This window comes from Triturus cristatus, chromosome 1_2 (genome assembly GCF_964204655.1).
Source record: "Triturus cristatus chromosome 1_2, aTriCri1.1, whole genome shotgun sequence".
Lineage (NCBI taxonomy): Eukaryota > Metazoa > Chordata > Amphibia > Caudata > Salamandridae > Triturus > Triturus cristatus.
Window position 1 is genome coordinate 48,308,497 of NC_140580.1, and position 15,105 is coordinate 48,323,601.

The following is a 15,105-nucleotide window of genomic DNA, read 5'->3' on the forward strand; positions in this document are numbered from 1 at the left end:
GAAACCGGTCCTAGGATGCTTGTTTCCGGTCCAGGGAGGACTTGGCTTGGCAGTTCGGGCTGGACTGTTCCCATGAGGCACAGGGTCAAGACTGATTTGCATATGGCCAGGTCTAAACTGGGGTGGCATGGTGAGCAAAAGAAAGATGGATTTAACCCAGATCTCTTGACTGGGGGTGACTGTTTTGATTTGTTCTGCATTCCGTCCATCAATTGTGTGTCTTTTGCTTTCTCGCCCTAAGTGCGCCAGGTATGCCCAGACGTGGGTCCCGGTCTCACTTTGCCACTGGAATCAAGCTATGCTGGCTGAAGAGGGGTGAAACCCCGAAACCGGTCCTAGGATGCTTGTTTCCGGTCCAGGAAGGACTTGGCTTGGCAGTTCGGGCTGGACTGTTCCCATGAGGCACAGGGTCAAGACTGATTTGCATATGGCCATGTCTAAACTGGGGTGGCGTAGTGGGCAAAAGAACGATGGATTTAACCCAGATCTCTTGACTGGGGGAGAATGTCTGCATTGTCAGCATTCCGTCCATCATTTGTTTGTTGTAACGCTTTTCGCCCTAAGTGGGATGGGTATTCCCAGACGTGGGACCCGTGCTGACTACGCCACTGGAGTCAAGCTATCCTGGCTGATGACGGCTGATAGCCAGAAACCGGTCCTAGGATGCTTGATTCCGGTCCAGGGAAGACATGGCTTGGCAGTTCGGGCTGGACTGTTCCCATGAGGCACAGGGTCAAGACTGATTTGCATATGGCCATGTCTAAACTGGGGTGGCGTAGTGGGCAAAAGAACAATGGATTTAACCCAGATCTCTTGACTGGGGGAGAATGTCTGCATTGTCAGCATTCCGTCCATCATTTGTTTGTTGTAACACTTCTAACGGGGCCAGCGATGGGCAGCCAGGGCCTGGGTTGTCAGAGTGGGGATGTTAGGGTGGCGAGAGGTCTCAGAACAATATACAGCAAAGAAGATTAGCATTCTAACACTTAACATTACTGAGAACAAGGCCCCAAAACACACATGCTTGCATCCACTCCTATGTGTGAGGAATGGGAAAGAGTGGGATTTATGCCTGTGAATGACGGATGGCTACTCTCACGCAGGGACAGAGAATCCAATGCCCCAAACAAGGTTTGTGGACAGTGTCAGGCCTATAGTGGATACTGCTATAGACTACAACGGCAATGATTCATTAGGAAGGGCTTTAGAACAGTAAGCCCTGCGCCATGCGTCACAGTTCAGAAAGTTTATTACTGCCTGGCTTCCGCCTCCTGCTTCAGAGCGAAGTGGGGCAGGCAGCCTAGGACAGACAGCCCAGACTTAAATACATTGATTTGTTTAGAGATATGATTCTATCTCTAAATACATCGATCTATTTAATATTTGTACAGGAATATGAAGGAAATAATTTCAGGGGGGCACAGCTCCAGAGCCCTAATGGAGAGTCCACCCCTGCGATGCGTTGCATTACTCCATATTGGCGAAGCCATTCAAAGCCACCAAAATTGCTTTAAGTGGCTTCATAAATATTGTATTGTATTGTAATTGCATTTGTACAGCCCTTACTACCCCTGACTAGGTGTCAAAGCGCTTTTTTCGGCGAGTAGCACGCTACTCCGGGACCCATAGAGGATTAGTGTTGAATTAGTATAGTGAAACATGCAAGTAAATTTTAAGTGGTGGATAGGTTAGTCAGTTATTTGGATTCGTAAGGATAGCAGAAGGATAGAAGAGGAAAAAAGTTTGTATTTAGATAGTGCTTGTTACCGCTGATGAGGTGTTGCAGCACGCTACCCTGGAAACCCATAAAGGATTAGTGGTGAATTAGTATGGTGAAATATGAAAGTAATTTGAGTGGTGGATATTAGTCAGTTATTTGGAGTGAGAAGGATAGCGGAGGGATAGAAGGGGAAGAAAGGTTTGCATTCATATAGCACCTGTTACCCCTGATGGGTGTTGAAGCGTTTTTATGGCGAGTAGAACTCATAAAGGATTAGTGTTGAAAATGAGTATAGTGAAATATGAAGTAATTTGAGCGCTGGATATGTTATTCAGTTATTTGGATAGAGAAGGGTAGGTGGCGGGATAGAAGAGGGAAAGAGGTTTGTATTTATATAGTGCTTGCTACCCCTGATGGGTTTTTGAAGATTTTTTTGGGTGAGTAGCACGCTACTCTGGACTGGAACCCATAAAGATTAGTGTTGAATTAGTATGGTGAAACATGAAATTAATTTGAGTGGTGGATATGTTAGTCAGTTATTGGGATTGAGAAGGGTTGGGGAGGGGTAGAAAAGGGAAAAAAGGTTTGCATTTATATAGCGCTTGTAACCCTGATGGGGGTGTTGAAACTCTTTATTGGCGAGCAGCACGCTACTCTGGAACCCATAAAGGATTAGTTGGGAGTTAGTATAGTGGAATATGAAATTTGAGAAGTGAACATGTTAGTCTGTTATTTTGTTTGAAAAGGATAGTGGAGGGAAAGAAGAGTGAAGGATTCTTTTTTTTTTTATTTCTTTTTTTGGTCATAGCAGTAGGATGACGTTTTTGGATGAGTAAAAAGGGTTTTTGGATTGGATGAGTCAGCGGGAAGAGTTTAGAGAGGTTTGTTTTGGGGGATCGGTATAGAAAAAGAGGTGTCAGATGATGCAAGGAGGGGTAGAGTAGGAGAGAGTCTAGAAAGGGTTATTTTGGGGATCATTGTAGTGGTATGGGGTTTGGGATAAATGAGAGTGGATGTAAAGGATATATTGATAGATGTCTAGGGTGAGAGATAGGGTACTGCACTGGAAAGAGTAGTAGAAAGTAGTTTGAGATGAGTCAGAAAGTTGGGCTAGAAGATATATTGAGAGAAGTATAGGCTGAGAAATAGGGTAGTGCACTGGAAATGCCAAATTAGAAGAAAGTGATAAATATATAGATCCATAAGTACATTGAAAGTACATAGATGCATAAAGGTGGTAAGTATATGTAGATTAAAGATATTGATAGCAGTACAGGATGACAAATAGGGTAGTGCATTGGATATGGTTTTTCAGGAGAAAAGTAACAGACACACAGATCCAAGTACATGGAGGTACATAGATGCACAATGGAAGCAAGTACATGTAGACCAAAGATTATTTTTTTCTTTTTAACAACATAATTATTCTACATATTTATACAAAGCAATACACAAAGATAGGTACATATCTGTAGTGAAAATACATGCTTATATACAGAGGGATATACTGTGAATTTCTGTTTGCGTATGGTTCTTATGTGGGGAAGAACCAGTTCTTGAGTAGTTTTCTGAAAGTAAAGTGATTGTCGGTGGATCTTATGTTGGGGGTAAAGAGTTCCATAGTTTGGCTGCTTGAACAGAGAAGGATGTGACACCCATGGTTTTTTTCTTGTATCTTGGGATTTTGAGGCGAGATGCCCCTTTAGAGCGGAGGTTCCTTTGTTTAATGTGTTTGGTGATTTTATTCCTGATGAAGAGCGGTCCCATTCCATGTATTGCTTTGTGGGTGATACAAAGTAGCTTGAGCGTGGATGTTCTGGCAACCGGTAACCAAAGCAGGGCTTTCAAGGCAGGTGAGATGTGGTCTCGCGGTTTGATATGTAAGAGTAGTCTGGCAGCCAAGTTCTGAATCTGTTGTAGTCTTTTCATGGTCGTTAAAGGTCATCTGTGGTAGAGGCTATTGGCGTAATCGGGTTTGGACAGAACAAGGGAGACAGTAGCTTGGACTTTGTGTGGAAATCCCAACTGAGGGAAAATTTGTCGCAGTGTTTTTATAGTGACAAAGCTTGATCTTGCTAATTTGTCCACTTGGGCATTCATTGACAGCTTGGAGTCCATGGCCATTCTGAGGTTTCTTACTTCCTTCAATACTTTAGGCGGTGATCCCAGTTCATCAGGCCAGGCGGCAAGTGGGTCATAATGTTTCCAATCACCACACATGAGTATTTCCGTTTTGGAAGCATTCAATTTGAGATGGCTCCAAGTCATCCACTGATCCACAGCTCTGAGACTACTTTGCATGTTACTCTTCAGACTACCCTTCATGTCACCTTACTCTCAGTGTGACACGCCCAGAACATCACGCCAACATTTCCCAGACAAAAAGGTAAGAAATTCAGTTCCTGCACATCTGCAGCCCCTCAAGGCCTCACACAAACCAACTCCACACCCAGAAGAATCCTCAAACAAAAGCAGTCAATGCAATCCCATTGGAGGAAATGGAGCCATCAGCCCACAGCAAGTACCTGGCTGTGGGAGCTGGGCCCCCGGTGCCAGAACCAGGGCTCCCCAGGGTCAAGGACTCACCCCCAAAGCACCCCCAGCGGCACCAGGGCGGAGGCCCAATGCCACCCAATGAGGGACAAGGGGCCTCCGGCCAGCGGCTGCCCAGGGGTATGCCATTTGGACGTGGGAGCAAAGCTCCTGGCGTCAGGCTCAGGGCAAAGGGGGATCCGAGCTGTGACTGAGAGTTTTGTGTTGAGCATGTACCACGTTGCGTGGTGTAAGCATGACGCAAAGCCCTCATAAATATGCCCCTAAAAGACCTGTTAGACTATGTTACAATGAACATGCTGCCAGTTAACTATCAGAACAAATACTCTTGTTATTCGGAAACATTAGTGATGAAATTTGAGGATAGGATAAATTGAATTACCCTAGAAGCGCACCAGTTGTGTATATACTTGGGGTGATAGTAAATAAAAATACGGGAATTGGAAGCAATACTCTACCATTTATAAGGCACACCCCTAATTTAATGGCCTCCAAAGGTTTAATTTCTTCCCAGGAGGCAGTTTGTGTGTCTGATTAACCAGGGCGTATCTTGGTCAGTAAGATTGGGGGAGTGTAAGCTTCAGATTTCCCAACAATCCCGCTGGTATATCTTGTTAAATATGTTATGAAAAGCAGAACACGAGGGGGGTTTAAGAGGCAGTGGAAAGAGAAAGGGGTGCGGATTGTTTAGAGGTACTTAAAAAAACAATAGTTTGCAAATTGAGCAAGTTTTAAGGCAGAGATGAGTGTGTGTCTGTGTGTGTGTGTGTGTTTTTGTAAGTATGGGCATGTAAAAATACATGATGAAATCCGAAAGACACTTCACTTAACCATACCTTTTAGTTGCTGATTACTATGTTTAGGTGTTCAATTGATGCTAATTTACTGAGACTTTTGCTCAGATAGTGTTAAAAGATGTAAAAAGGACACATTAATGAAATAATACTTTCACAAAATGTGCTGCATTACATCCCATAACTTGCCTTTTCTTGCGGCTTAATTTTGTGAACCATGCCACATAATTTGGTCCTCCCCTCCTATATGATTCTAGTGGTTAAACTGGAAGGGAAACATGAGGGGCGTATGACTTCTAGCAAAAGAAGATTGGACCTGAGAATATTATTAATAAAATACAATAATACATTACTTGAAGAATCGCCCCCTACATATAACTGGAAGACAAATGGAAAAAAACTATAGTGAATTTGTAATAGCTAATATATTGGTGAATAAGAAGATCCTGAAGATTTATGAAGGTTGCAAAACTGATGTTAATCTGGAGAGGTATCAGAAGGAGGTAACCTATTCGAGAGCATGGAGACAATACATAGCCATTGGACTTGTCTCATCTGAGCTTTTTCAACAGATGGGGTGTTGGCAGATGTCAAATCAAATAACTGTACACTGTGCTTGGAAATCTAATCAAGATTTGATGGATGCACTTTTCATTTGTCTAAAATATAAGTACCTAGGATAGGCACATTGTCTGCCTTCTCAGGAAATATGCGATTGAAAGATAAGTAGCATTCCTATTCCCACAACTTGGCAAGGAAACAGATGTACACTGCGTGGTGGTAAGGATTTCATTTTTTTTGTCTCATAATTGCATGAACTGCATCGACCAACCACTACATTGTAAGGTAAGTATATTTTTATTATTCTTAACTCCATCCATACTTACCTTAGGAGGTAAATATAGTTAGAATTAAGAATAGTACTTGTATACTTCCTTTACTTAAAATGTAGTGGTAGATCGAGGTATTTAATTTAATATTACTGTCATTCATATATCAATATAGCAACAGTGCTAAATTGCACGTCATTTGAAAATTGATTGGTTTTAGTGAACAACAGTTATTTTGCAATCTGTATCAAATTATAGGGTCCTGACCAAGCTTTGCTCGTCTTGCCCAGAGGCTTGTTTGTGCCGAAGTTTTGTCTTAAGTTCACTTTATTTCCAATGGTAATTCTTTGTACACTTCATGCAATTTATTAAATGAACTGATTGTTGTATAAATTGATTTGTTTATAATGGGATGTGATTGTTCTAATTGATTGTTGTAAATTATTTCAGCATTGCATATGGATTACTAAATTAAGTAATTCAATTTTATTTTTGTGAGTATTCTATAGCACATTATAGTGAGGCTTTTCCAGCGTCTCAAAGGGTTTTTGGTACCTGCAGGATTAATCATCTTGTTTTTGATGTGACTTGATGTCTGTCAATATAACATATGTCAGGTACAGACAGGAGTGTGCAGTTCTGAATTCTGTGGTTCTAATGTGATTGTCTTAGTGACTAAGGTATGTGGTTAGGTGTGCTCAAGCAATCCCCTCGTGGGAACAGCCACTCGCCACAGTATCAGTATCAATGAATAAACACAATGTTGGGGATGGATGCACCAAGTGGTGTTGTGTGAGAGGAAAGACCCCACGCTCATTCTCCATTTTAGTTCAACATTTTAGCTTGACATTGTTTTCGAATAGTGACTTGTTACATGATTTGCACTTACATGATATTATACATAGAAATTATCCTACATGCAGTTTATTTCTTAGTAAGCTTTATTATCATGTTATACGTACACTCTGTACAAGTCCAGTAACATAGAATACAATGCCCTTGCATTTATGTTGTCTGGTTGGAGACAGCTCTAAGACTCTAGACACACCATTGCATCAGCTCTGCACCTTTCAGTGTTATTGGAACTGTGCTTTTATTACACAAACGCCACTGTGTTACATTTGGCAGAGAAGAACTTCTACTGGGATTGTTCTAGAATGCAATGCACTGTGGCTATAATGCAGTTCTGCTGACTCTGACCTCTATCTTGCAAAGGACGACAGCCTGTTCTATACTGGCTGACTTCCTGATACATCACACTCAGGTATGGGGGGTTAGGTTATCCACAGGGATCTGGCAGAATGTACTCCCACTATGCTCTTGATAATATAGGTAGTGTTAGGTAGGACTATATCCCTATAATTACATAGTAATGTTATCATGGTTGAGTTGTTTATCTTTTTCACTATTCTTGTAATGCTGGTTACAATGCTTTGTCTCTTCTGCCTAATCATTGCAGTGCATTCCTTCTATGCAAGAACACAATTGTTTCAATAAATGTTTGAAAAGCCAATTCGTATATTTCTTCTGTTTACCTTGGGCATGCAAAAGTAAACAACAAAAGGGTAAGATCTGTTTCCATGATTTCCTTAGGGAAATAAAGATTTGTCATGTTCTAGGATGCTGATACCATCTGGTACCCTGTGAAGGTTTGGGGTTTAGATCAGGCACTGTGAGCCAGCTAGGAACCAGGTCAACATTTTCTGATGATATGTGAGACTCAGTCCCCATATTCTGAAGCTTATGTTGTCCAGATACACAGTCCTGCCTAATTTGTAGGAATTGTAGAACACTGGTTGTTATGTTGGCATTGTGCCTTGTTAGGGTTAACAGTCATGAAACATTTCAAGGTATAAGTATTTCTGAATTAATTACAATTGAACTGTAGGTTTTCTGGCAGAATCCTTTTATTCATGTGATGCAGAATGTTGATGGTAGTGTTTATGAAGCATGTTATAGTGAAAGGCAGTGTAGGTGTGCAACATAGGAGCAAAATGCATTATTAAAAGTGTAATGCAATACAAGACATCTAAGTTAAGGGTGCTGGTTGTATGAAGTTCTTTAGATTGGGTCAGAAAAGGAAAAAGCACGTTTTTGAATAACTGTAAGGTGTGCAAGTGTTTAAGTGGGTCATCATGGTTTTTGGTGTTGGTGGATGGAGTACCTGAGGGGTTGAGTGAGTAGGAGCACTGTCATTTCACATGTCTCAATATGGCAAGGAAAGTGGTGAATAATTCTTCCAAGTCCATAGGATCCTAAATGCTGAATAGTGACTCCAGCATTTAATACGCTAATGAACAAATTACTATAAGAGGCACCTAACAACACACCAACTGTTGGTGAGGGATGTTGGTCCTTAGAGCAACTCAACGAGTGCAGGCTGGAAGAAAGGGGACCGCCCCTCTTTGCACCATCCCTGATATGCCATTAGAAGAAGTATTCATTAAAACCTGTATTTCCAAGGCAGCCAGCACCTAAAGATTAGGATAGATTTCTGAGTGGTTACATCTGTTCAGCAGCCAGACAGTGGAGCTGGAGCTAGGGGTTAGGCAGATGCATCAGCACCCCCTTCCCAGAGCTTTTTCAATCAGTTTTAGTTATCATTGCAATATTAGCTGTGTAGGTAAATGCAAAGGTCAATAGTAATTATGGAGGGCCCCAGGAACAACCTTTAATAAACCAATGAATATTTGCTTGTCATACAAATATAAGTATAAATTATGTGGCTTCAAAGAGATGGCATTTGCTATCATTCTTTTGTCACTTATGTGATCGGGTCCTAGGGAGAATGTCAGAATAAGGCACATTAGAAGCACCAATGTTAAAAACAGCTCCTTTTTAAAGTGAAAAAATATTTACAAAAAATGAGGCTCATTTGCATTGTGAAATGTTATTGCGGGCAAGTTTCAAATTAGAAAGAGGAAACAAGCCAGTCCACTGTTTTTTGCACTTTTTTTGCATGGGTTTCTATAACTACTTTGAGTTAGTAATGGTCTCTTTTACATATCTCCATCTGTAATTGAAAATTGACAATTTCCTCATACATTTGAGAATATTGGGTGCCCCCCTCCCCCCGGTGAGGAAATTGATCCATCACCATTGCAGCCAGGGGAGAGAGCAGGGTGTGTAAATCAGTACTAGGCTATCTGTATCACTATTACTGATATTGCTGCTGCCGAAGGTTCAAAATATTTTTCATGTATTTATATCACTTTAAAAGCCCTACATTCACCAAATGGCTTTTTGGCCCTGAATATAGCAGAACCCGCGAGGAGGATGAAAGAAGCACCTAGAGATAACACCAAAACAACAAGATCTTCAGCTTCCTTTGGATCTGAAGTCGGCCATGGAGGGGTCACAGTCACAAACGGAGCACATTTAGCTGCCAAAAATAAAGTTATTTACTATGGACTGTGCCTTTAAGTATTTATGTGACCACTAGGACCATTGTTTTGTCTAAACAGGGCCTCGAACTGTGAAATATATTGATGATGTCAAACTGTTGGATTATAAGTGTTGCATTACTTGTTTACACATATTTGTGCTTCATGTATTCTTCACAATTAAACACAGCACACTCAGATGTGTTGCACTATTCCTTGCACCAATGTAAATATTTATTGCTTTATGTGAATGATTTATTGAGGTATCAAGGAAGAACACTATATAGTGGTCAGCTTAAAAAATGCATCATTTGTCACAAATATGTTTTAAATGAATCCTATGGATTACAGGGTTGTCCCTTTTCAAATACACACACATGTACTCACTTAAACTCAGGTTTAATCCCACCCATCCATTTGTAGGTCTTCACTTTGTCACTCACTCGCTTATTCATCGATCCAGTCATTCACTTGCCCACCAGGCCCACCACTGACATTGGCAATTCTCTGATTGCTATCTCTTATCTTGCGTCCTACAGGTAGTGTCTCCAAAGGAGATCCACACAAATTCTGCCCTGGGCAAGCCAACCACTTCTTCACCATGGGCACCATACCACCATGCATCAACGGGACCAATGGTACCACTACCCTCTGTGTTCGTGATGCAGACTGCCCCAATCAGAAATGCTGCCAGACGAGCTGTGGAATGCAATGCGTGGACCCCATTCAGGGTAAGGATTTTTCTCATCCATGTAAAAACCCAAGGACACAGGTTTTGGGACTCATGTTCATGTGGGGGCAACCTATGTCTAAGTGGATGGTTCCTGGAGGTGAAATTGATATGCTGGTAAATGCAGGATGCAGTAAACGGGTTCATCAGAGAACAGTTAAGTATTTTGAAGTTTCACCTAAGACACTGCATGCGCTGTTGGCAAATTATTCTGTTTAGAAAAAGCTCAAAATGGCCTTAGAACCTACCCACTCCATACCATTACTTACCATTGGTTGGTTTCTACATCAGTTTTGTTTCCTTGCTTCTTATAGGTCACAGCCTCCTGCTCATCTCCTACGCCCTCCTGAGACTTCAGTGGGTGTCCCTGTTGTGGAGCATGGACAAAGTACAGCCTCCCATCTACAGCCAGTGTCCTTCCACTGGCCACAGGCTCCTGCAGGCACTTTATATTTTACTATTTTACATGCACTCTCTAAGAGTGAATGTGTCTCCAGCTCCAATCTCCTCCCTATTTCCATGCTCTTGATCTCCACCACCCCAACCCTACTCCCATTCAGTTGTGTTGTGCCTTCCCTCTTCCCCCACACCTCCCTCGTGTTTCTTGCCCCTGCACTCCCCACACCCTTTGTGTTGTGTTGCTGCTGCGTTTATTCTCACCGCACTGGAGTGGGGCTACCCTTCTGCATGTTAAAGCAGCGGCGTTCACTGATAAAAACACAGGTTTCAGGGACGATACAGTTAGTTGGATATTTCACTCGTACAAAACCCGAGAAATTTAGCCGTTATAGTTAGTTGAGCTAACTATAACTCGCGCCCCCGCAATGCCCTGCTGATGATGTCATATATTACATAATTCACGACATGGTCAGTGACATCATTGATGACATCTCAAATGACATCACTGATGACTTCATCCATGTGATAATCTGATGCACCTCCTCACACCCTAATATAACCTTTGATACACCCACTCTAAAATACAGACTACCATTTTCGAAACCATAGGTACACCAATACCACTTACTACCTACCCACTCACTGATTCCTAGGTCTACACACACATCCACTCATTCACCAATACAGTCACTCATACATGCAGTCACTTATCAATACAGCACTATGATATGCACTCATACACCTACACAGACACTCACACACCATCACTCACCCATAGAGTTACTCACACACCTAGTCAGTCATGCAAAGAATCAATCACACTCCTAATTTACTCACCTATACACTTATACACACACCACTTCACTTATTCATACAGATACTAACACATAATTAATCTCTTATACAATCACTGACACAAGCACACACTCATCCATACAGCCACTCTCACATATAGTCATTTATATACTCCAACACTCACATATGCTGCCTTTCACATATGTAGTTACTCACAAATGTACCACTGAGACATCCTTTCAATCACCAACACATCCATACACACACTCGCCCACCCATACAGCCCTGTACAGATACACTCTTGAACCCATACACCCAGTGAATCACCTACTCAGACTTCTATGCACAGAGTCACACACCCCCCACCTACCCACCGAGACACTCAAGTACCCATACAGATACTCAGACAACCAATCAATAACCCATATAGACACTCATGAAGCTACTCACCAACTCATGCAGCTGCTTACACACCAACTGACAGACTAATACAGACATTCACACAGTTTAGTCACTAACCCATGCATTCAGTAAAACACGGTTAATCACTCACTTATACAGTCAGTCACACACCTACAAACTCATCCATTCAGACAGTCATACACTCACTCATTCTTCAATACACCTTGGCCTATATATATAAAACATATTTAAACTTTACAGAAACACACAGTCACTAGATGATGTCATCAGTGATGTCATTTGAGATGTCATCAGTGATGTCACTGACCATGTCATGAATGATGTAATATGTGACGTCATCAGCAGTACATTGCGGGGGCGCGAGTTATAGTTCACTTAACTAACTATAATGGCCGAATTTCTCTCGTTTTGTACGAGTGAAATGTCCAACTAACTATAACGTCCCTGAAACCTGTGGTTTTTTCAGTGAATTTCTAGGGTTTTTTAAATGCACATTTCTAACTATAACGTCCCTGAAACCTACGTTTTTTTCAGTGAATTTCAAAGGTTTTTAAAATAATATTTTGTAAGTATAATGTCTAAAAAATATTTCTTTAGATTTTAAGATCTTATAGCAATATCATAATGTTTTCTATTTATTAAATTACAAATATAATTTTTTTTATTTTTATTTTAAAAAAATGAATTCGCGCACCCATTGTGTTCCTCTCATGATGCGTGCGCGAATCTAAGTATTTCGCCATCATATTGGTTAAGTCGTGTAGAATGCGCGTTTCGTCAGCGACTGGTGTGCGGTTCCGGCCCCGCGTAACGTCACGTATGTGGCTCCGACGGTTGCGCCGGATGCGCGACTTCACCGCAAATCTTTAACTTTTAAAACTATATGTATATACCATTATAATATATACTATAAAAACACATGATTTAATATAATATATCATGTAACTGTAAGTAGAATAAAGATATATTATTGTTAAATATATTTTTCGGAAATTGCGCTGGGCTCGCTTACGTTGCGTGCCTGGTGCGCGAACCCCATGTGACTTAAAAAGAAAGACTTTCATTGGTTTAGAGCCTTTTGATCCTAGAACTTGAAGGACCCCACCCAATTTTTTTCATTCTTTCTCGAGCATCTAAGGATACAGACCTGTTTTTTAGAGCTCTATTTTAAATCTGTTTGGTGCTTTTTTTTTAACCTAGCAGAAATGGCAGCTGGACCACCACAGCAGCTTGCACCAGAGGATGAGGAAGATTTTGAAGAGCCCAGGAAGAAGAGATTTGAAAGTGTAGTCTGGGCATTTTTTTACCTTCCCACCAGGAAGGTTACCTGCACGATCTGTGACTTTGTATTGTCACGTGGTTCGTAAAATAAATACTCCTGTGGAACCTCGTCGATGCTAAAGCATCTGCCAACCATGCACCCTCAATGGCTCCCAAGAGAGCAACTACGACGGCAGAAGGAAAAGGATGCTGCTGATAATGCAAGTGGTGGACCCAGTACCTCTACTGGTGGAACAACAACTTCTGTGATCAACGTCCATCCACTTTTGTCTTGTGTGACGCAGTGCTGCTTGAAGTGTGAACAACCATTGTGTTTTGGGGAGCAGTCAGTTAATGTAATCCTCATTGCAATTGAGAACCACAAGAGTTAGTTTATTTTGTTTTTGTTTAAGCAATGAGTTTTAATTGCATAATTGTTTTAATGTTTTCCTTGTTGGTTCTGTTTTTTTTTAAATTCTCTTTACAAAAAAACACCCAAAAATGTAAAAAAGAGTTTTAAAAATACAAAAAAATTATAAAAGAAAAAATAGTTCTTTTCAGTACTACCTATTTGGTTTAAAAAAGAAAAAACAGTGTTGTATGAATTGTAGTAAGTGGAATATATTGATATGTGTATAATTAGTGCATGGGTACTGCCTGACTGATTAGAGGAATACAAGGATAGTGCATGGTGAATTTATAAGAGCTTGGGTGTTGGCGAAGTGATTGGTTAAGTACATGGTACTGGTTGGGTGATGTGAGACCGGCCTCGTGGCGTGGGCCCTCCCGACCAGCAAGCCACCCTGCAACCGCACCTGATCCCCGATGTCACGGACTTCCGGCCACCATGGCCCAACATCCCGATGGCCGGCCAGGCCCCAGCAACACCCAAGACCCCACCACGCATGCCCGGCCGAGGGAGAGAGAAACCCCCAAGCCAGACCAGGAGGCGCCGTCCCTGTCACACCTCTGGTCTCCTCCCCAAGGAGGGTTTCGATCGGCCACCAGGCCCCCGGTGAGCGGGCGCCTCGCCTGCTGGGCGTCTGGAGTCCCTCCCAGACCCACCTGAACAGATCAAAGGGCCGAGCGACAGGAAATCCCGACACCCCGCCCCTAGGCACCAAGACCCCTCTCAGCGAGGACTCCGGACTTCAAAGAGGAGGGGGAGTATAACAAGGGGTGCTGAAGGGACGGGAGGCAGAGAAGACCTGGACCTACGAGAGCCCTGCTGACCTGGTCGCGGCTCGATCGATCCCTGAACCGAAGAACGCTCCCCGAACTCTGAACCATCTGAGCCCTGCTGACGCTGTCGCGGCTCCCCGAACTCTGAACCATCTGAGCCCTGCTGACGCTGTCGCGGCTCCCCGAACTCTGAACCATCTGAGCCCTGCTGACGCTGTCGCGGCTCCCCGAACTCTGAACCATCTGAGCCCTGCTGACGCTGTCGCGGCTCCCCGACGCCGAAACCACCTGTGCCTGCTGAGTGACTCGCGGCACTCCCCTCCCGGAGAATCGGCAGAGATTGCCGAGAGAAACAACATCCCCCAGCTCGAGGATTGAGAGCTGTGCGAAGGATACTCCGCAGAGACACTGAACTCAAAGACTGTCCCGCTACCCCCGTACCCCCATCACGAGATCGCCACCGCTTGTGGCACTGATTCAATACCTGAATTTCGGATCATAAAGATCCCTTGAAACTATCGATAAAGTATACTGTCTTACGAAGAACTACTGTGTGGTGTCCCTCTGTCAGATAGTGCAAGCTCAGCGTGTGCGATCCTAGGCACGAGACCCTTCCAGGAAGGGCCTCCCCGCCCTTGCTCGGCCTAACTCTGGGAGAGGTGGGTCAAAGGGTGGTCAGGAATGTATTCCGCAGCCCCCCGGAGAACGCCTTTCCAACATTTGGTGGCAGACGACGGGATCCGAGCCGACACTTGGGGATCGTGCAGTAAACGGCTGACGCACTACCGAAAAGAGATGGAAGGAGAAACCTCCCTAGGTGCCGCAGGTACCAACACAAGCCCGACATTTCGAGAGGACCAGTTGGAATATTATACGCACCGAGAATTAAAACAATTCTGCAAAGACCTTGGAATTTCTACCACCGGATTAAGCACGAAAGAGGATTTCTAGGGACCATTGAAGACCTGGGTCGAGGCAGGAGCTTCCCGGGCCCAAACAGAAGGAGAGCCGCCAAACGAACCACGAAGCATCCCGC

At 43.0% G+C, this 15,105-nt stretch overlaps 1 protein-coding gene across 2 annotated transcripts in view; it reads left to right on the plus strand.

Annotated features, from left to right (window-relative positions):
• Positions 1-15,105, plus strand: part of LOC146866740 (uncharacterized) — a 226,629-nt gene that overhangs the window by 15,428 nt on the left and 196,096 nt on the right. For both annotated transcript variants that reach the window (XR_014965785.1, XM_085614496.1), the window contains exon 2: positions 9,820-10,011. Coding sequence is in view for 1 of the 2 variants with exons in the window: in XM_085614496.1 (XP_085470622.1) it covers positions 9,820-10,011 (192 nt within the window). In the remaining variant the exon portion in view is untranslated. The remainder of the gene's footprint in view (positions 1-9,819; positions 10,012-15,105) is intronic.